Genomic DNA, 24,986 nt, shown 5'->3' on the forward strand with positions numbered 1-24,986 from the left:
TAAACAGACAGGTGAGATTTATATTATAGATGAAAATTAGAGCTTTATGAGTTTATGATGTCATACAACCCCCCCAAAAAAAAACTAGACATGAAAATAAATTTTACTTTGCCACCTAAAAAAAATAATTTGAAAGACTAAAATATGTACGGCACATTAAGGTACAACAAGTAGCTCCTGTCGATTCTCTATGCGTGTGATATTTAGGCACGGCATTCCAGCAACCTCGGATTCTTATGTCAAGAACAATAAGTAGCAAGCGATTGTTTTCAGACTCACAGACTAAGATTTGGGTGGATTCAGTAATTTGTTGATGTATTTACTTTTGTAACTTAGCACGGATGCAAATGCATGTGAAATGACGTCACCGGTAGAGAAAAATAAAGACTTGAAAAACAACGTTCGAGATCACGTTAGAGGCTTGAATAACACTCGAGATCACATGAGGGAACGAGAGAATGAGGAAATAAATGTTGTACAACAGGAAAAGTGAGTTGAAGTTTTTTTCCTATTCTTTGTCTTCTTTGCGACTAAGGCTACAACGTGTTGGTTCCGGGATTACGTTACACTTTTTAAATTGTCATTCGTTAAGGTAAACACTTATTATCAAAAAATAAAAAAAAGCCAAAATTATTTTCTTTAAACTTTAGAGAACTTTAAAAAATAAGTTTGACTTTTTTTTTATTACATATTTCTCCTAAGTTTGAACAAAAATATATGTTTTTACAGAGTTTTAGTGAAAAGGAAAATCAGCGGATGCCGTTCGTCGCGCTTTAAATTTTCGTGCAAAAATAGTAAACTCGCCATAGATCTATTAAAAATAAATATAGAAATATACTTTAAATAAATATTACATAAACAAATTCTCCCCCTTGACAAACTTTTACAAAAATGCTCAACTAGCTACAACTACTATCAACAATTTGTCTCACACTCTATCTGTTCTTAAATCTAGACGCAAATTATATGAACAAAACTTCTTTCCTTAAACTTGCCGACTGTGGAATACTGTTCCTCTGGCGTGTTTCCCGACCAACTACAACATAATAACTTTCAAGTCCAATGTAAACAAGTTTTTAGCCGTCCTTAAATAATCAAATCCCACCCAATTTAGAACATTAACGATTACCACACTACCGCTTGACATCATTAACCATTATCGTCGTGTAGTCCCCACTTTACACAAACCAAATAACAAATACAAAACACATATACTATTTCATTCAGCTCCGAAAAATAATCACATCCTCAAATTCCTTGTTATTGTGGCACAATGTGGAACCTCCTTTTGGGGGAGCTGAGGGTTTCTTCATTAATCAACCTTGTGTCAAACTTGTTATGTACTTATGGGGATATACGCAAATAGAGGCAGACATTTAAAAATGTCAGCGCATATCAGCTTGGCTCAGATTGACAAGTGACGCGTGCGACCGAGATTGTTTATGTAATTATATTACAATTGTTTATGGTGGGGCAGTAGGTATATCAGAATTTTTGTAGGAATTTTTGACACCCCTAACACGAAACCGCGAATAAAATATAAAAAACTCGTAATTTAACTTTTAAAAGTGGGTTGTTTAGTTTCTTTATGGATTATACTTCCAAAATAAACTAATAAAATTGTATAAAAAGTAATAAGAATGTTATTTTTTTATTAAAATAACAACAGTAATGAAATTAATTGAATTTTATGAGTTCAGTATTTTTCAATTTTTAAACTTTAAAAATCTATCAAAATTTTTCTATTGATTCTATTTTTACGATATTTTCAGGGTCAATGTGAAATTTTATGCTCATTCCATTAAACCGAATATAATATTTTAGACAAACGTTTTTTTTTAATTCATGTCCCCATTTTGAAATGTCTATTAAGAAGTAAATAATTAATTTACTCATTAAAGTTTTATATATCACAAATTTAAGATAAATAATATATTCAAAACTAAAACAAAAAAAGAAGTGTTTTTAAGAAATTTACCTGTAAAGTCCGAAGTTTAAAACTTTTTTTTTAATCACGTTGCTTTTTTTTTGTTTTGCTATTTTAAATGAAACCTTGGTCCTTGCTCCTTTAATTGAAAAAAAAAAAGGGTTTGAACGACATTTTTCGAGTACTTATAAGCTTGGAAAGACAGGGGGTTGAATTATTCAATATTTTTCACGAAGTTTCTGACACACCTTGTAGGGCAGAGCAACTTGCTTATTTGGAATATCAATTGAAACAAAAGAAGCAAGGTGCTGTGCACCACCCTGTAAAAGTCAATCAAATAAAGTCATTAGAATAAAAAACTACAATAACATTCGACTTGCCTTGTCTTAAAATTCATGCATGTTTTTCTCTTTCTCTTTCTCCCTTTCTCTGTTTTCTTTTCATCCTCTTCCACTCTCTCTTGCAAAGAGAAGAATTATTAAAAAAAAAACCGGTTGAAGGTTGATATCTGTTCGCGACGAATGATACCAATTGAACCCTGCACACGTCGGGTCTCAGCAGGTCTTACTTAAAATGCTCCTGTGTTGTTAAAATAAATCTATACTTTTATAAAAACGATGTCTTCTATAAGCCGTTCAATATATTGTACAAGCGTTAATTTTCAGCAATAGAGAAGCGGTCCCAGCCATTTAACGCCGACGCTATGTGCTGCACATAAAGACACAAAGAAGACTAAAGAAGACCAGCTAACGCCATATTGACCCCTTGATGTAAAGGGATGTGCCTAGCGTTTGATCGCATCTAACTCCAGGTCAGCTGATTGACGTTCCCAGAACGTCACAACAGTTTCAATAAACGTCCACACGACCAAGATAACTGTAGTGTTCGTTCTCATGTAACCCTTCACTTTTTATGTCCTCGGTAAGTGGAGGAAAATCCTTCATGACTGAGACATTTTTTACCTATCCAGAGTACCCCTTTTTGAATTTTACCCTACATATAAAACTGACCTTGTATCTAACTCTGCCCTTGTGGGAGGTAAGTAAATAGAAACGTCCACATGACAAACCAAAGTAATTCTCCCCGGCAAACGATCGAATCACCCTATCACTATACGACACTCAAAAAGGCTTAAACATCTTAGTGTATAGAAAATCAACAAAAGAAAATGATCGCATAAATTTCTACTTCGACCACAACACCAGAAAAAATCCGAATGACCATGGCTTCTTTCTTCGGAGCTCTTAGAATATGCAGTCCCGCTTATCTCCGCAATGAAAAATATATATTTAGAACGCTTATAAAGCTTTAAAAAAGCTCCGCTTTTCATCCACAACTCCAAACACAAATCCTTTTCCTTGCAAAAGCAATCCAAATCTGATACCAACATAGTGACTTCAACTTCTAATATATATATATATATATATATATATATATATATATATATATATATATATATATATATATATATATATATATATATATATATATATATATATATATAAGTGTCAGAGAATATATATAATTATTTTCCACAGCTGAACCAACGTCGCAGCCCACAAGAGCCAAGAAAGCCAACAGACCGGAAGTCCAAGACTCGAGTTTCGCCCTCATTTAGGATCATCAGTTAGATATTCCCGCGCTCATGATTTGAAACCCGAACCTCTTGCATGCTAGGCGAGCACTCTACCAACTGAGCAAACACGCCACACAGGCAAGAATGTCTATTAACTTACACACATCAAGCAACCCACGGTAAAGATCCGACAGCGGAAAGAACCCACATCATATCGAACAAGGGACGAGATATCAAACCAGCTTTAACCAAAGCTGTTATAAGTGGTAATATATATATACTAGCAAAAGTACCTCTCGTTGACTGGGTTCAAAAACAGTTTACAGAAAATGGACTCTGATTTATGAAAGTATGGTTGGTTATGAAAAGAAAGGGCTGTAAATTTGGGTTGAATTTGGGGGTATCAAAACCAAACAAAATATGATGAAGGTAAAAATAAAATAGATAAACCCCATAATTTATTATACCATACCTGTTCACACTGAAACACTTATTACAATATTCTGTGGATCTATATTAAAATACCTTGTTAAACTTTGTGATATATTTCCATTCAATGGAGGTCAGGTGCGAACGAACACCCCATAATTTTATTATGCCATATTTCTTCAAACTGAAACATAATTATCAGAGTATACTTACGCAGATAGATATTAAAAGTCTTTATTAAAGTTTGTGCCTATTTCCATTCTATGGAGGCCAGGCGCGAACGCAGACCCCACAATTTTAATATACCATCCCTATTTAAGTTAAAACATACTTATCGAAGTATGTACATCCAGATCAAAAACACTTGTAAACGTTATTTTTAATTTTTAAATTTATTTCCATACTTTGTGGATCAGGCGCGAACGCAAACCCCACAATTTTAATGAACTACCGTTCTGCCAGATCAAACATACCTATTCCTTTGTCTCGATACATCTTCTTTCATTATATGTAATCAGTTTTTTAAAAAAGTCAACCATATAGGAGCCTATTCGTGACCACACACACGCACACACACACACACACACACACACAAATATTCAGCTTTATATTATATATATATATATATATATTAATTTATAATTGGTAATATTTTCGTTTGCGTAATTTAGCATATATGTATATACAGGGTGACCAAAAAAAATAAAAATAAACAAAAGCTAAATGGAGGTCATCTAGAACATATGCTGTATAAAGGAGAAAAAAGGCCAAAGATCCTAGTGTTTTGATGTGATGTTTTGAATATATCAAATTGAATTATGACAAAAGTTTCATTTCATTCGGACAAAACACTAAGAAACGAGGCCTAATTAGATTTGGGGCCCATTTTTTTGGGTCACCATGTATTAATATATATATATATATGTCTAGCCGCACTGATGAGCTGTGAAACAGCGAAACAGTACTGTATGTGGATGACTATATATATATATATATATATATATATATATATATATATATACTAGCATGGGTGCTCGGCGTTGCCCGGGTGTTTTGAGGTATATGTGAGCAAAAAAACAAAACAAAAAAAAACGGTCAATTTTTTTAAATTTGACCCCTATTATGACTCCTTAACATTTATTGTTTTGGGCTCAAATCAAGTTATTCAGTTAGATCCATGTCTAAGGAACCTATATCTAAAATTTCAAGTGTTTAGACCCAAAATTGTCGGAGGAGTTTGGTAGAGTTCTCAAAGGTCAAATCGTCTAACTCTGACTCCTTAACAGCCACATTTCTGGCCGAAAACCGATCACATCGATTTTCCCAAATCTCAGTACCCTGTATATCAAATTTCGAGTCGACTTAAAATTCACAGAGTTATTGCGTATGGAATTGTACACACACAGACACACAGACAGACAGACAGACATACACTTTCACTTTTATAGATATACTTGCATGGGTACCCGGTGTTGCCCGGGTATTTGGAGATGTATGTTGAGCAAAAACAAAGTGGTCAATTTTGTTAACTTTGACCCCTATTATGACCCCTTAAAATTTATTGTTTTTGGCTCAAATTAAGTTATTAAGTTGGATCCATGTCAAATGAATCTGTATATAAAATTTCAAGTGTTTGGATCAAAAATTATCGGAGGAGTTTGGTAGAGTTCTCAAAGGTCAAATCGTTGAACTTTGACCCCTTAATCGCAAAATTTCTGGCCGAAAACCGATCACATCGATTTTCTCAAATCTCAGTACCCTGTATATCAAATTTCGAGTGTGTAGACTGGACATTGACAGGGTTATTGCGTAGAGAAATGTACACATACAGACACACAGATGCAGACACAGACAGACACTTTCCCTTATATATATATATATATATATATATATATATATATATATATATATATATTATATATATATAAATATTTTCAACTTTATAATTGATATTATTTTCTGTTGCGTAACTAAACATATAAAAATATTCATATATATATATATACATTAATATTCTTTATTTTATAATCGGTATGATTTTCTGATGCGTAAGTTAGCATGTATGTATATATCTATATCTATATCTATATCTATATCTATATCTATATATATATATATATATATATATATATATATATATATTTAAATCACATTGTTAGATCTGCACTGCGTTAATGGCTGGACGATATTTCTTTATCTCAACAGTGTAATAGCGCATATCGACATTCGAACTTTAACGTTTAACACCATCGAACGAATTTCTTTTACTTAAAGACCACTATTATAACCAATAAAAATAATAACGTCTTACGCCGAAAATTCAAGTTTTTAAAATAAATAAATCGTCTGTTTGGTTTACTAGTCGGTTTAGTGTATCATTTAGTCCCTCTTTTAATGTACAGTTATTCTTTTAGTGTTTAATGTTCCATATTTTGTATCAACATGTAGTGTTTAGTATTTAGTGTTCCGTGTTCTGAAGCATTTATAGTTTTATTCAAGGTGTAGTGTTTGGTTTAGTATTTTATCTAGTTCTTTTAGATATAAAATACAGAACACAAAGCAATAAACTTCGATTGGTTAGTGCTCTGTATTTTATATCAGTGTGTAGTGTTTAGTATTTACTGTTTAGTGTATTGGTTTGTTTAGTTCTTTTATTTTACGTGTAGTGTTTAACTTAGTGCTTAGTTTTGTGTTTCGGTTTCTGGTTCATTTTACAGAAAAAATGTGATTATTTCAGTGGTTAAGTTAGTGTTTCATTAGTATTTGGTGTTATGTGTTTATATCAAATTGGGAGAAAAAAATAACAAAACGCAAAAAAATATTTTAAAAAGAAAAAAGTTTCCAAACCCAGAAATATTCGACGTTAAATCCTTGAAAGCGGCAATGGCTCTTCCCAATTCTGTGAAGTAAATCCAACACGAGGTCAACATTTTCAATGTTGGCGATGACCTCGTCGATCGTGTTCATCACCAGCGTGGCGTGCTTCTCCAGGGCCTCATTTTCGCGCATCTGATCGTCCGTTTCTATATCCCGAAACTCTTTAAATAATTCCTTTAACCCGGGCTCCGAACGAAACATTCTACAAAAAAAAGATAAAATAATCATCAATATGTTATCAAAGAACTAGCTGGACGGCCGGGGTTGCCCGGTCGTACAATACGCTTAAGCATGATATTTTAATTTATGCAAATTACCTACATATTATTATAGAATCAATTCTCTATTGAATATTACGTTATATTATTATTATTATTATTATTATTATTATTATTATTATTATTATTATTATTATTATAAGAAATAATATTACTATTATATATTACGAGAAATAATTTGTCCGGTGAACTAATTCGTAGAAAAAAGAAAAATAATGATAATGGCGTTCATGAAATTCCGTTTGTGTTTGCTTGAAATACTGCGTCAGCTGATATTTGGGCTTGACGATCTTAAAAGTAGCGTTTCTTCTCCTATAGATAAGGAGAATAATTTTTACAAGGGAATATTTTACGTCACACTGTCTTCTGTAATACTGTCTATATAATACTGTTCTATGTAATACTGTCTTATGTAATAGTGTTCTATGTAAAACTGTTCTATGTAATACTGTCTTATGTAATACTGTTCTATGTTATACTGTTCTATGTAATAATGTCTTATGTAATACTGTCTATGTAATACTGTTCTATGGAATACTGTCTTATGTAATACAGTTCTATGTAATAGTGTGTTATGTAATACTGTGCTATGTAATACTGTTCTATGTAATACTGTTCTATGTAATACTGTTCTATGTAATACTGTTCTATGTAATACTGCCTTATGTAGTACTGTTCTATGTAATACTGTTCTATGTAATACTGTCTTATGTTATACTGTTCTATGTAATACTGTCTTATGTAATAGTGTTATATGTAATACTGTTTATGTAATACTGTTCTATGTAATACTGTCTATGTAATACTGTTCTATGTAATACTGTTCTATGTAATACTGTCTTCTGTAATACTGTTCTATGTGATACTGTTCTATGTAATAATGTCTTATGTAATACTGTCTATGCAATACTGTTCTATGCAATACTGTCTATGTAATACTGTTTTATGTAATATTGTTCTATATAATACTGTTTTATGTAATACTGTTCAATGTGATACTGTCTCATGTAATACTGTTTTATGTAATACTGTTCTATGTAATACTGTTTTATGTAATACTGTTCTATGTAATATTGTTTTATGTAATACTGTTCCATGTAATACTGTCTCATGTAATACTGTTCTATGTAATAATGTTCTATGTAATACTGTTCTATGTAATACTGTTCTATGTAATACTGTCTATGTAATACTGTTCTATGCAATACTGTCTATGTAATACTGTTCTATGTAATACTGTTTATGTAATACTGTTCTATGCAATACTGTTCTATGTAATAATTTTCTATGTAATGCTGTCTATGTAATACTGTTCTATGTAATACTATTCTATGTAATACTATCCAGCTTGAAATTCCCGAAGACAGTATTACATAAAACATGCTTGAAGAACTCATGATTGACGAAACTATTATTGATTAATTCTTCGAAAATCCGTCCCAATTCCCGAGTTCGATAGAAACATTCTCGAGTTCGACAAGATACACCTGAAGAAGGTCGGAGGTTACATCGATCGAAACGTTGTGAAAATCACACTCAAGATGAGAACAGTAGTCCGATGAATCCACATAATACGAATAACCAATCCTAATCTCAAAAATTCAGAACAATATAGAAAATTAAAAGGGGGGATGAACCCCCCCCAAAAAAAACCTCTTTAGACGATGACATTTTTATCTCCTTTCTGTCTTTTTCCACTTTCTCATCTTTCCTATATTCTCCTTTCTTCCTGTATTATTTGCTATTCTTTAATGATCCCCATTATTTATTTAAACGGCTAAAAATTTGTCCTTTTTAATTTAAGCTTTTCTTTGCAAAACCGTTTGTATTTGTTTACGTCAACATTTTAAAATAAAAACTATATTAACTTTTATGCATTTTCTCAATGATTTTTTTATACAAACATATGAGTTGAAGTTTAACAGCAGAAGACTCGACAACGTTTCGCCCAATTCACGCGTGGGCTTTGTCTATCATGATAAAGTCCACGCAACAATCCGTCTTAGCTCATATCGTCGGATTTATATTTTCACCTCCCCCCACACATATATGCAGGATGAAACATTAGTGTCTGTAGATATTAAAAAATTATTATGGTAATAATTATGTCAGCCCCTTTAAGAACTCGGTTCTTGTTGTTGAGCACTTTCAGTTGAAATGAAAATCGGTCACTTAAGCTTACATGTGCAGATGATGATGTTATAATCATTAGGTCACTATTGACGCACGTCTTGACATATAAAAATAATTACTTAAATTTCAACGATATTTATTGCAGATAAAGTTGTCCGTGTGGGTCTATCTCTTGCTTATGGAGTCAGAGATGGCTTCGTGGCCGGGTTCGAATCTCCCAACCGGCAGTAATCGTGAAACCCTGTATTGATAATCCCAAAAGGTGTTTCTAGGTATTAAAAAAATATTATACTAATAATTATGTGTATGTGTTTTTTTTTTCATATTCTTAAAGAAGATACAGTTTTCAGCATTATTTGATAAAATGGGTGTTAGAATTTTTCTCTGGGTCGAACAATTCCCATTGAAGATTATAGATAAAAATAAACCTCTCGCGAAGACGAAATTATTTAGTCTAGGAAACCGTTCCGATTAAACTTTTCCACTAGGTGATTAAACCGAATCATCATCTTGACGTCACCATGTGGATTATTATTTTTTACTTGGACAAACACTTATCCAAAGTAAGCCTTTAAAATAGGAAATCAACTTTGCGCATGCTTGCTCACAATGTCCTGTGTGAATCTTATCGTGTTTTTGTCCCCCGACTTCCTCAACATAATGTAGTGGAAGGTAGTTCGATGAAGAGTCCACGTGATGTTGTTAACGCATTTTGAAAGAGGAAGAAGAAGAAAAAAGATTGACAAAGGAGTCTTACTCCGAAATATATTTCTTTAAAATAAACACCCGTTTTTTTTATAAAAAAAATTTCGCGTGTCAGTTTTGGCTTCAAATGTATTTATACATGTTTTATTCTTTATATATATATATATATATATATATATATATATATATATATACATACACACACACACACACACATATATATATATATATATATATATATATATATATATATATACAGCCATGATCAAATTATGAAGCACCTATAAAAAATTTGAGATAATAATTTAAACCTACGTATTTAAGGCTAAGAATTGTACAGTGAACAATTGAGAGCAAATGTCAAATATTTAACAGTAGTATTCATATTTGTAGCGTTTTGGTTGGGTTTTATCCTAAATTCCTTCCAACATTCAAAATTATTCATTGTCATACTTAAGGTTGTTTCTTATTTTTCAGGCAATATTTGATTCCTATTAGTGCTGTAATAGTAGCAAAATACCCCCAAAGAAGCAGTTTTCAGAGATTAAAAGGGCATGCATTATTGATTTATCTGGTGAGGGATATTCTCAGGTAGAAATTGCCAGGAAAATAGAAATGTCCAAGGACTGGAGTTTAAACAACGATTAAAAGGTACAAGAGAAACAAGTCTTCTAAAAACAGAAAAAAAGGCCGGAAAAAGTCTACAACCGCCAAGGAAAATACATCTTTGAGAAAAGCATCCCGTGCAGATAAGAAGGAATGTTCTTCAGAGCTTGTTGCTAAACATAGGGAGGTTGCAAACAAAAACATATCATGTCGAACAGTGAGAAAAAGGTTATTAGAAGTGGGATAAAAAAATGCAAAGCAAGAAAGAAGCCATACTTGTCTCATGCCAACAAAAAAGAAACGACTGGAATTTGCAAAAAAAACAAAAAAATTTAAAAAAACATGAAAATTGGAGACCTAGGCACAAATTGTTTAGTCCAACGAAACTTTGAAGTAAGTTAACAGCTTCTATTTCCTAAACTTTGGAAGGAACAATTGAATTGTTTATGTGAATACACATTCATAACATTTATTCAAAAATTAAAAAAAAAAATTTTTTATCCGATTTTTAGCATCCCTGTAGCACTGTTCGCCGTAGGAAGGAGGAGGCATTTTATCCTCACACTGTCACTTTTGGAGGTGGAAGCGTAATCATTTGGGGAGGCATGGTTTCTTCAGCCACTGGAATTTTGTACTCATGTGAGGGCAGAATGAACTCCACAATTTATACTAACATGCTGGACCAGGTCTACCAAACCTCTTTGACTAACATATTTAATAACATTCTAAGTGATGTAATCTTCAAACAAGTCAATGGTCCGTGCCATACGTCAAAAGTTTCAATTGGTTACTTTGAGAAAACAGGCATTACAGTGATGAAGTGGCCGCCTTAATTCCCTTACCCAAATCCTATTGGAACTTTGTGGTCCCATCTAGGGAAAAGAGTGAGAATGCACCAATGCTCATAAAAAATAGAGGACAAACTTCATGATGAGTGGCAGAAAATAGATCCTACCACATGCAACGATTTGGTCAATAATATGCAAAAAAGAATAATAGCTGTATTTAAAGCAAACTGGGGACATACTAAATGAAGATGTATCGAGACACAGGAATGGGTATGTTTGATCGGGCAGAACGGTGTGTAATGTTATAACCCTTTAGGATGTGATCATAGCGTAGTATCTGTTAACTGTGGCAAGCGGAAGCAATGGTCAAAAAATTATTATTATTGTTATTGTATTCTTATTAATTGATTTGAGCGACGGATGCTCGCTGATCAGTTATTATGATTAGAAGAATAAACAATTAAATTGAGGAAGAAATGATTGGCCTGTAAATCGCAAAAGGAACGCAAAAATAGAAAATAGATGTAAACATTCTTTTGGATTTGGATAAACAAATAACTAGATGGAAACATTAGGTTGGTCTGAGACACGTAATTAGGTGACGTAAGAGAACACATGATGTAGTTAGTTTTGGAGAGATTCAGGGAGTTGAGGATTGACCACCAGAGCAGACAGACGTCTAGACAAGGTGAACAGACAGCTAGGGGCGGGCTGTATGGACAGAAAATGTAGAAATTGCAGATCCTGTGAAAACCATTTAAGACAACTGTAATAAATTTATATTATAAAAATATAAAGAGTTGTTTTAATGGTTTCACAAATAAGAACAGTCGTTTCAATTATATGGTGTTGATCGCTTCATGGTTCGTCACGGAGCAGCAGGAAGTTAAAAGAACCCTTCAAGAAAAAGGTATGAAGCATATATTATTCTCCTTACATATGAACTGTAAAAATATCCCGTGTGATAAGTCTGATACAACATGACTCGGTTTACGCGTCAATATACTGTCCGCCTAGCTAAACAGCATACATACGATTTATACGTTTATTATCTGTCTGCTAAAAGAACAATATCTTACATCCACTAGATAACACATGACACGTTTTAATATATCATCTCCTCCAATATAAACCAATATACAACACGGTGGTTCATTAAAATTGTGGGGTCTGCGTTCGCGCCTGGTCCACAAAGTATGGAAATAAAAAATTAAAAAATTAAAAAAAAAAACGTTTAGAAGTGTTTTTGATATAGATGTACATAATACTACTTTGATAAGTATGTTTTAACTAAAATAGGGATGGTATATTAAAATTGTGGGGTTTGCGTTCGCGCCTGGCCTCCATTGAATGGAAATAGGCACAAACTTTAATAAAGACTTTTAATATCTATCTGCGTAAGTATACTCTGATAATTATGTTTCAGTTTGAAGAAATATGGTATAATAAAATTATGGGGTGTTCGTTCGCAACTGACCTCCATTGAATGGAAATATGTCACAAAGTTTAACAAGGTTTTTTAATATAGAATATTATGATAAGTGTTTCAGTGTGAACAGGTATGGTATAATAAATTATGGGGTTTATCTATTTTATTTTTACTTTCATCAGATTTTGCTTTGGTTTTGATACCCCCAAATTCGAAGCTATCTCATTACAACCCTTCCTTTTCATAACCTATCATACTTTCATAAATCAGAGTCCATTTTCTGTAGGCTGTTTTTGAACCCAGTCAACGACTGGTACTTTTGATAGTATATATAATTTGACTCTTTGCGTATACCAATCCTTTTTGTTTAGAATCTCAATGTATGTTAACTATAACAACAGAGAAAATATAAAAGAATTTCATAGTTACACTACAAGATCCAAGTACTCATCTTTCTTTTATATATCAATACTACCAGGTAGACACGACGTTGCCCGAGATTGAATAATAATCAACGAATGTTTCATATTTTTATTGTCATTGAAATCGGTGATATCGCTCAGTTTTCAATCAAATCAATTGATTGCTGGCTCTAATCGGAGATCAATCGCAGTGTACCAGGAGGAAGATTCACATGTCTCCCCACAGTGACTTCATAGTCTACATTGCACTGTAGAGAACCTACTGTTGATTTTATGAAATTATTTTTATATATGACGGCTTGAATCAAAATTTACACTAAAAAGTTAAGTATCATGGTTCAAATGTGCTCTAAACAGAAACATTTCGAACGTGCCCCTGTCAGAACAGTATAAAGTTCAACTAAAAGAAGTAAGTTTAAAAATTTTATAGAGTGAGTTATATTAAAATATTTCAGCAATGCATTAATATAAGTAATATAAAAGATGGTTAAAAAATCTTTATATAAAGGAATATTTCAAAAGTCAGAAAAATGTATACCAGAAAATATTTACCATTAAAACAATTAGTTGCTTCGTTTGTTTATAACACAAGCGAAACGGAACACCAGACTTGCATATTGTGTGGATTTTAAATGTATTTTTTATTTATTTATGAAATATAATTTTATATAAAGATTTTTGAAGAATATTACGAATAATCGAAATAATACGAAATGTAAAGCTTAATTTTCAGATCTATATATTATTACGATGCCGTGTGTGTAATTTTGTGTGTTACGCTTAGATCTTTTTTCTTCCGAAGGACTGTCGTTTAATTACTACTAACTTGGGTGTCCGGCGTTGCCAGGGTGTTTGGAGGTGTGTGTTGAGCAATAAATAAATAATCAACAAATAATTAAAATAAAATAAAATAAAGAAAGAAAAGGCAGGCTCGAACCCGTACCGCGAAGGAGAAAAAGAACGTGAAAAAAAGTACGTGACGCCTTTGCCGTTGCGCCCATCGCCAAACCCGAAATGGAAAAGGTTTATATTAAGGCTAGTTAATCGAAAAGAGGGGATAACTTTCGAAAATATCGGCAAAACAGCGACACCTCCTTGAAGAAAACTGCCCAGTTGAGGGTGAAGGAATTAATGTCTTTAGCCAATTTTTCGATATTTGTCGATCGAGCCTCCAAACTATACCGATCTCGTGAAAATCTGTTGCTTCAGTTGAAAGTTGTAGGCATACATACATACATACATACATACATGATGATTACAACGTCTTGTTAGACGAGTGCCACTCCCTCAGACACTTAAAGTCCATGAGCCCAAAAATGACTTCCATCGCCACAGGACCATTTTAATAGACAAATGCCTGAGAGAGTATCTGTACACAGATGATGTTACAGAGTCTTATCTTTGTGCGACAGCTAAGTCTCTCTCTCTCGGTTCAAAATGTTGAGATCCAGCAACAAGCAAGAGCAAGATAGCCAACAACAAGTTAAACTGCAGACCAGCTTAATGCGGATACTGGTCTCCCGCTTTATGGTTTTTTAAATCAGAGATTTGCTTCTCCTAGAAAGGTTGCCTTCACCACGGCTTACGGGAGCCCTTTCCACCCCAACACACACATACATACACACAAACATACATACATATGTCCATACATACATACATACATACATAATACATACATACATTTAAAGGGACAGGTGAGATTTATATTATAGATGATCTTCTATTTCTTGTAATAAATAAATTTACCAAGAATTCTTTATAAGTTTTGACTTCGGTTCCGATTATATCTGAGGGAACTCACGTATATATATATATATATATATATATATATATATATATATATATATATATATATATATATATATATATATATATATTCTTCATAATTTTGGGTTTCGGTTTCGATTAAAGCTGGTGCACCCATGTCATATGGCTATATTTTTAATTTTTGAAATGACAACTTTATAATATATTACAATCGATAGAAAATTTACTCTATAATAATAAATACGAAATCTGCATAAAATAAAATATCATATTTAAGCGTATTTTCCGACCGGGCTACGCCAGGCGTCCCTGCTAGCTTAGATAAATATCTTTGCAGTTTTAACAAAAGAGCTACAATAATATCAGGGCGTCTCCATTTAGACTGAACATCCACAGAATGCCAACATCAATACATTACATATGAAAGAGTTCTCTGTGGAATTTCTACAGGTCCCGCTAGTTTAGATAATCATTCTTACATATGAACACTATAACAGTACAATAACAAGAAACACACACTACATCATTATTAGGCGTGTGTTTGTTACTTTGATAATAACCTCTGCTATATTTTCCAATTTGTGTAATTTATTAATACTAGCAAAAATTGTTCCATATATTTGTTTGGCTGGAAGCATTATATAATTAAAACTAACAGTTTTAGCCAATTAAAATAATTCCCAACGCGATTTGTACTGTTTTGTATTCATTTATGTTTTTTTTAAATGTTATTATTGCTTATGTTTGAATTCATGTTTTGAAGCATGACGTCAATCACAAATCTATGACGTCATGTCAAAGCTATAATTATTTTGTTATGGCAATCTTTTAAGCTCTGTTTATAAAAAGAATCCAAGTAAAACCTCAGACTGAAGATTTTAGTTTCAATTTCCGGCCACGTCATCCGCTTTATTTATTATGAATTTATTATTGGCTAGTAATGCAAATATTTAAGATCGATTATATTTCAAAATAAAATATATTCCATAATGCATTTATTACGTTCTCTAAAATAAAATATGAGTGCGCATGAAAATGTCAGCAGCAGCAGCTGCAGGATGGATGGAAAGCAATAGCAGCAGGAGCAGTGTTTGAACGCGTATGCAAATTGAAAACGTGCTCGGATTTGCGTCTGAAGAAAAAGAAAAGAAAAGGACACCATGTGTTCGAGAAACAAAATGGGCGCTGAAGGAGATGGACGTGTAAAAATGAAAATGAGAATGAGCTGGCTGTGGCCGGCGTGTGGTCGGAAGAAAAAAAGTGTGTCCAAGGGAGATGGACATCTAGCTCCGCAGTGGCAGAGAGACTCGTTAAGCAGACTGGGAGAAAGAAGAAAGAAAAAAACTGTAAAAAACGACTTGTGATAAAAAAAAACAGAAATTCCGACTCGGATTTTTATTTATTTTTCCCCATTTTTATTTTTATGAATTATTAAAGTAAAGCGTGATGCAATGTAACAGACGGACAGACGGACAGACGGAAAAACATCACTATTTATGTATTATATATGAAGCTTTTAGACATTAATCAGGTTGATTGAGATTCCATAGACTGATATGACACTTGAAGACATCAGGTTTCTGTTTTTGACCTTTCAAGGAATATGCATGATGAACTCTCCCATCGAGAAGCACTTATGTACGTCTTATTATCAGACGACAAATAAATGTGATTATCCGGAATTATGCATTGTGCTGGAAAGAAATCGATTCACAGGCTCGCTGTGTTGTACTTCTTATCCCAGAGTTATCTGACTAGATCTAATCCCCGGAAGGGGTATGGGGTTACTGCTTTATCCCTACGCATAAACTCCAGATTATCAAACGGCCGGCTGTAACCACGTTGGCACGGTCTCGGTTAGTGTACCGAAATCAAACGACGTTAAGTCTGGTCGGTACTAGATGGATGATGATTTGGAAATATTAGACGCTGTATGTGAGATGACGACAACATCTTAACGTGTCCTCCTGGCAACATTAAGCTTGTAAAACCATATGGACGAAGGAACCGAAAACAGATGCAGTCTTTTATATACTGTTTACCGTTTTCATAGCTACGGCTATAGAAACAGTGAACCCAACTGTTGTATGATGCAAGTGCGAGTGAGGGTCCAAAGGTAGTGGCTCCTACTTTTCATTCCACCCGAATGGATCGGAGGAGATTGACAATTGCATTGTTTTGATGGCTGAAGTTATGCATTCATAACCTGAAAGTTTCATCTCTCTGTTGCAAATATTTACAGTGTAGTTCTCTAAGAAATCAATCCCTGTCATGGATGTGCGTCATAAGCAGAGGTGCGTCACTGATTTCCTTCATGCAGCAAAAATTGATCCGATCAAGTCAACAGCGCCTATTGAAGGTTAAGCCGAAGCCGAAGCACTTGATGTATCACAGTAAGGAGATTGGTTCGTCGATTTCAGAGTGGTTACAGAGATGTGAGTGACAAAGCGCTCTCCGGACTTTTATGACCGATGCATCAGAAGAGGCTGACCACGTATCATCAACAATTATTTGAACCACTAGGCTTAAAATTTAGTATACCCTAAAATTTACCAATAGAATATAGGAAAAATAATGGATATATACCTTTTTTTTACACAATTATGAATGAAAATGTTTTGTAAGTGAAAATTGGGATAAATTTCCATTTTTTTTTTATAAAATGTCCAACACGGCTTGCATCTTTAACAACCCCTGAAACCAAGTCTAGCCTGCTAGTGTGACTTTAACGTAAGTTCGGGTGAACAGATACTGCTGATATGAAAAAGTATGTAAGAGAGTATTGTTTCGGTAAATTGGGCTCATCAGTTTGGCAAACAACTCATTTAAGAGAAGGAAAAAAATCTCATCTCAAATTGGCTATATCCAGTTACAGGAAAACAAAATGAAAGTCAACTCGGAGGAAAAGTCCGGAATCGAAGACTCCAAGGAAGTCCAGTAAGGCTCTGACAGTTTCCGCAACAACTCTGTTGGTGTTAGCCTTTTCACTGAACAATTTGAGCGATTTAGAGTATGAGGTCTGCTGAATGGAAAATAGAATCGAAAACGTCAAATGAACGTTTACAAAGCCGATGCAGTTGATGTCAGCACAATTAAGAGATAGGTTCGTCGATTTCAGAGTGAGGACAAGGATGTGAGTGGCAAAGTGCCCCCAGCCTTTTACGGCCGGCAGATCCAAAGTGGCTGACAAAAATGCATTAAGAATAATAGTGACTATGAAGAAAAATAAATTCTGGAGCACAAAAGGCCCATCGTCTTCGTAGACAACGCTTCTGACAGTCTCCGCACCGACACTGTTGGTGTTAGCCTTTTCTTAGAACAATTCGAACGATATGGAGAATAGGGTTTGCTGAATGGAAAACAACTTTCTCCCTATATTGACTTATCCAAGGTATGCGTTCTGAGCACAAATTCACAGTCTTCCAAGATTGTTGGATGTTAATATATAATATACTAGCAAAGATACCCATGCTTCGCGCAGGACTTATCTGTACACTGGGATACCCGCTTCATGGGCACCCCTGCAGTAAGTGGATATTGTAAGAGCAACTATTGCTCAAAGTGTTTCATTTTTTTTACTATTAATACGTCTCGAAGTGACTGAAATCCAACTATGAACTATAAAGATTAATTGAGGGGATGGGGGTGGAGGAGGGTGATCTGATTTAAATTCACAAAGAAATTGGCCGGCGCCACGGTAGCAGCCTCCGGGATTGTGGCGAACCCCAACTTGCTATGCACTATCCCTCGATAGGAGTTTATGAAACGCCGTACCAAATATGACCTTAACCTTTAACCTTGAAAATAGTGTGCACCATCCCTAGGTCGGAGACCATCATAATGTAAGGTTTGGTCATGATCGGTCAATGGTGTAGGATTTAGGAGAGTATATATTCATAGGCTATGACCTTGACCTTTTACCATAACCTTAAAAAATGGTGTACATCATCCTTGGTGGGGGACCATCATGATGTAAGGTTTGGTCATGATCGGTCTAGTAGTGTGGACTATAGGAAAGTTATAGTCACAGTCACACATACACGAGCGCTATTACTATATATATATATACTAGCATTTCAGCCCGGTGTTGCCCGGGAGTTTCGATGTGTATGTTGAGCATAAAAAAGCGGTCACTTTTTAAAAAACTTTGACCCCTATTATGACCCCTTAAAATTTATTGTTTTGGGCTTAAATCAAGTTATTAAGTTAGATCCATTTCCAAAAAACCTATATCTAAAATTTAAAGAGTTTAGACCTAAAATTAGCGGAGAAGTTTGGTAGAGTTCTCAAAGGTCAAATCATTGAACTTTGACCCCTTAACAGCCAAATTTCTGTCCGAACACGGACTACAAAGATTTTTCTAAATCTCAGTATCCTGTATATAAAATTTTGAGTCTGTAAACTGAAAATTGACAGAGTTATTGCGTAGGAAAATGTACACACACAGACACGTTCACTTTTATGGATTAAACAAAAATATATACGTATACAGAAACATATATGAAAACAATTTTGTGTTTACTGCAAACGTTTTACGCAAATATTATGCAAGTATAAATCATGTAAAATATCTGCATGGATATAATTACACGTAATAGTTAACTAAAGATGATCATCCCATAAGAAAACCGAAAACAACTAATAGGGAATTAATTAAAATGAATGTTTCAAAGAACATGCAAATTAGCTAGATCTTTTGCTATATTTAAATAAATAGAAAAAAGAGGTTTTAATATGAATATCAATACACACAAAAGAAAAACGAATTTATAGGAGTATAGATAGATAAGGGAAGTGAGACAATGTCCTTGATAAATCGTGAATAAATCACAAAGAATCCACAGACTGCACGGTTAATCTCTGCACCACATTCATCTTCATTTCCTAAAGTAGCTTCATGACAAGAAGGATACTTTTAGCATGACACTATTCCTCTTATCCTCTACAACAAACGTCTTCATATTCATATACCTTTTTACCCTTTTCTCTTTCTCACTCCTTTATCTGTCTTTGGTTTTCTCCAAAAATTCAGAACCCAAAGTTAAGATGCCGGAAGTAGACTCAGTTTACCTAAATATGAAATGGAAGTCACTAAACATTAAACGAAATACGAAACCATATAGAACCAATTCTTGTTTTATCATGAAACAATTTAAAAAAATAATAAACTTTGATTTTTTTTATATTTTCATAAATTATTTTTTAATATTTAAAATATATTCATACGGAAATATTTTGTTTCAAGAAAGCAATTTAAATTTTTATAGTTCACATTTCTGTAAATCATTTTCTAAATATTTTAAATATATCCAAAGAAAATTATGTGATAAAATTTCACACATTTCATCACAAAATTGTATCATAAATAACGTATCATAAAACAAAATAGCTTCAATTGAATTACGAAACTGAAACTTATTTTGATAACACAAGAAATATTAATAAAAAAACATTCATACATTATTTATGACAAAATTCTGTGATGAAACTTGTGAAAAAACATAAATGTATTATTTCAAAAACCCACCATTTATAGGAATGTAAATAATAGATCTTTTCATTAGTTTTTTTTCGTTATAACACAAGGGTTAAAAAACAAAAAAAACTATTTATAGAAATGTAAAAAATAAAAGTATTATTTTTTTATTGTTTCATCATGGCACTAGAAGTGTTAAAACTAAAATATTTCTTTGAAATAAATTATTTCCATATGGTTTTGTATGTCGTTCCATGATTACTGACTTCCAGTCTATATTTAGATAAACCAAGTGCACTTCCGGCGTTTTAACTTTTTGTACTGAATATTTGGACATAGCCCTATCTTTTTATCTTCCTTCTTTGTCTTTCTTTTTACGTCACGTGAGAAGAATGGGCACTCTTATCAACACTGTTGAATTCGAGAGAAAGCTGACTATTTTCTGCATACCAAAGAATCGGTAACTGGAAGATAATTTATGATGTCAACCGGGAAGCAATTCTGTCAATATTCCGAAGTAATACAACAGAATTAATAGTCGAAGCAGCGTTTTTACTTGCCAATTGTGTATGCTATTACTTGGATCAACATGGCGACCGGAAGAGAACTAGACCCGCTAAAGGCTTGCTCTGATAGATTGAAGAAAATACAGCCACTTTTCAAGTCATCACGCAGAACGTGGACAATATTTCTGCGAGTGTATCTCTTGATTTACGATCACATTTCATTGTCAAAAATCTAATATAATACTTTATTTCTTCGAACTGTGAAAACCCGAAGTTCATGAAATTATTGTTGACCAGCAGAACTAGGTTCCATGAACAAAGTTTCTTTCTTAGAACTGCACGCTTGTGGAACTGTCTTACGTTTGCCTGCTTTCCAGCTGACTACAATATGGTTGTCTTCAAGTTCAACGTAAATAAGTTATTGATGAGCCGTTCCACTTAAGTTAGCAAATTTACCGAATTTCCATTCCTAATGATTACTATATTGTCCAGCTGACTACTGTACACTCTTTAACCCTTATCCTCGAGGGACCTCTTGGCCTTAATAAGTGGTGATGCCTGTGTAAAAAAAAAAGAACTGGTAAGAATTGTTTCAACCTCTACTTATTGTCTTTGGACACGTGATAAATTGAGTGCAACGAACTCCGAATCTTTATTTCTAAGTATTTTTACTATTTATTGATCACATACGAATACCAAGCGTTTCTTTAGGATGTTTAAAGAGAATATTTGCAAGTTGAAATGTTTTTATTTAGAGAAAAAATTATAACAACTAGCAGGACCTGTGGACATTTCATGGTATGAGAAATATATCTAATGAATAAGTATGTTTTGGTTAAGACGATATTTTTGTGGATAGCGCACAAAATTAGTTTTGGGAACAGCAAATTAATAACACGCGACAAATATCGGTTTATTAACATGTGAATGAAAACAGTGTCCATTGTATTTTAAATATAGAACTTATCTAAATGAGATAATTGGACGCTTTGACATGCTTAAAGAAATAAACGGTAAGATGGACAATATTTTGAAATTTTTAATATAGACCTTTTGTCATGTCACCCGAATAGAAATACAAACCATGAAGTCTTAAAATAGGTAAGCAGCGGAGTCGAGGGTATAAGACCAAAGCAAACAGAGAGACAACCGTCTAGTTTAAAATGAAACCGATACCTACCCTGCTGTCATAGTCTAACCAGGTCGAATCGTACTTCCCTCCTTTTCCCCTCTCCCACCTCACTCTCATTACTTACCATGCTTCCTCCCCAAAACCTCTACTGTCCAGATTCATTAAATATGCACCTCTAATATTTCAAAGTATAATTCACATTTCTTTATATACAAAACGAATTGAACTGTGATTCTCCTTTCAATAAGTTTTCTTCTTTGGTCTGACGAGGTGGGTCTCTTTAAATAGGAATTCCACCGAAACATGTGTGCAATAATGTTTGCGTAAAAAACAGATTATATATATATATATGTATATATATATATATATATTATATATATATATATATATATATATATATATAATATATATATATTTCTTGTTGAATTTATTTCGCCTCAAAACTCATGTTTATTTATTAGAAAGTCGCCCATAATTTATTTGGACGTATATAATATTTATATTAAATTTTTATTTAGTTGTATTTTTTATTTTTTATTATTTTTTATATTTTTTCATATTTTTATATTATTTATTTCTTAATTATGTTATTATGTTCATATATATATGTAAATTTATATATATATATATAAATTTATATATATATATATATAGTAAGTAAACGCGGAATATTCAGTGTAGCTTAAACGCCATATATATTATAACTTACTAACTAGCTCTACCTACGTATTGAGCACTGTTGAAGTAAATACTTAAAGTTTACGCATAAATTTATACCTTCGTATATTAATTTTATGTGAGTAAATGAAGTAGTTATGTATATATATATATATATATATATATATATATATATATATATATATATATATACTCCTATGATTTTTTTCTATTTATTTAAAAAGAAAATACAACTTGGTTATATATGGGCTGTGGAATTGCATTCATCTTCAAAAGATTTAGCTAATTTGCACATTCTTTTAAACATTCATTTCAATTAATTCCCTATGAGATGTTTCGATTTTCTTAGGGAATTATCATCTTTAGTAAACTATTACGCGTAATTATATTCATGTACATATTCTACATGATTTATATTTGCGTAATATTTGCGTGAACATGTTATAATAATACTTTTTGAATATATATTTATGTATGCGTACATATTTTTGTTTAAAATGATTTGCCTACCAAATATTATATAGTTGTGGAACAGAAGAGAATTAGCTGTTATTTATCCATCTATCGTCTAGCTTTCTACCTTTGTATCTGTTTCTCAATATATCCATATTTGCATCTATCTATCTATCTATCTATCTATCTAATTGGGAGTAAACAATGCCTTGACAGAGTACAAAATAGACTTCGTGGTTTAGTGGGGGATGCCCTTTTCTCTACCCTGCAACCCCTCTCCCACAGAAGAGACGTTGCAAGCCTATCCTTGTTTTATCGTTATTTTCATGGCAGGTGCTCGTCTGAACTCCAATCCCTGGTCCCCCCTCGCCAATCTTTCACGAAAAACACCCGTCTAGCTGAATCCACTGTGAAAAATTTCCTCCACTCTATATCTGTGCCTAAATCAAAACGCGGATTTCATGAACAAAGCTTCTTTCTTAGAACTGCACGCCTGTGGAACTCTGTTCCGTCTGCCTGCTTCCCTCCGGACTACAACTTGGATGTCTTCAAGTCTAATGTTAACAAATTCCTAATGAACCGCCCCCTTAAGTAAACACTTCATCAAATCTCCTCACTAACGTAATGTACTTGCAATAACCCTTATCCCTGAGTGGCTTCCGGGCCTTGATAAGTGGTGATCTCTGTGTAAAAAAAAAAAACAAAAAACAAAAAAAACAAGATGTGAAGCTATGTTTTGATAAAAGTTATCACAACATATTGAGATGTAAATTGGACAAGTTGCACCGGAAGAGATTTGAACAGCATGGGAAGTATATGTCTTTCTGTCAGGTGCTCTGGTTAGCTGAGAAAATCGATGTTGGAAAGAGTACAGAGCTGACAGTTTAACAGTTCCCCCCCCCTCACTGGCGAAGAGGCTGACGTGTCTCAGAATGGAAACTAGAATTAACCACCCAAGCAACGATCGTCGATCACTCCTCTGCTGGACGTACTACATGGGAGTGAAATCGATGCATCCGTTCACTCTCGAAAGACAAACGATACCCTATGTAGTGGCAGCTGCGCGTGTAATTGTGAGGCAAGGGTTGTCCAATCCACGACCACACCTCTTCTGAATCGGCACTGCTTGAGTCCAGTGGCAAGGAGAAGTCCAGGATGACTTGAAACAATGCCGACATAAACGGAGAGCACACATAACACCTGAAAGTCCTTAATTTTCACCCATTTAGTACTGACCAGGTTCAACGTTGCTTAACTTTGGTTATCTAACGTTATTATGCCGTAAGGAGTGAAATAAACTATATAAAAATACACATTGTATTAGTTTTTCTGTTGAAATGTTTTAATTTACACAGGATCCTTCTCCCCAAGACTGGCTGAATATCTTCCAGAGGCCGACAGTAAAAACCAGGTATGTCGTCTAATAAATGTGTTTATGTATTCATGTCTATACAAACGCACGCAACACACTTAGTCGATCACGGAACGTAAATAGACTCTAAGAGTAACAAATTGTTCAGAAACTGAAGAATCCCTACTATAGACATTAGTAGTCACAAACAAACACACGGCATATATATGGACGCCACCTCAATAATGTTACACCAAACTCTTCTGTTAGCTTTTGGTTTACATGCATGAAACTTTATATATAGGATATTCGAACTCAGGCGAAACTTTATATTTGGGTTTTAGCCGGGAAAAAATTGGTGCAAAAGTGTGAAAATGAAAAAAAAAATGCAAATTACCAGGTGAAGGTCGAACGACGGAATTACGAATATGCATGCGTAACGTAGTAGCTATT

At 33.4% G+C, this 24,986-nt stretch overlaps 1 protein-coding gene across 1 annotated transcript in view; it reads right to left on the reverse strand.

The window, feature by feature from the left end:
* Positions 1-24,986, reverse strand: part of LOC145243899 (globin-5-like) — a 318,635-nt gene that overhangs the window by 130,584 nt on the left and 163,065 nt on the right. Inside the window, exon 2 of the mRNA XM_080107005.1 lies at positions 6,780-7,011. Within this exon, the coding sequence (XP_079963131.1) occupies positions 6,780-7,011 (232 nt within the window). The remainder of the gene's footprint in view (positions 1-6,779; positions 7,012-24,986) is intronic.

Source organism: Euprymna scolopes, chromosome 22 (genome assembly GCF_053919585.1).
Source record: "Euprymna scolopes isolate OS-2025 chromosome 22, ASM5391958v1, whole genome shotgun sequence".
Lineage (NCBI taxonomy): Eukaryota > Metazoa > Mollusca > Cephalopoda > Sepiida > Sepiolidae > Euprymna > Euprymna scolopes.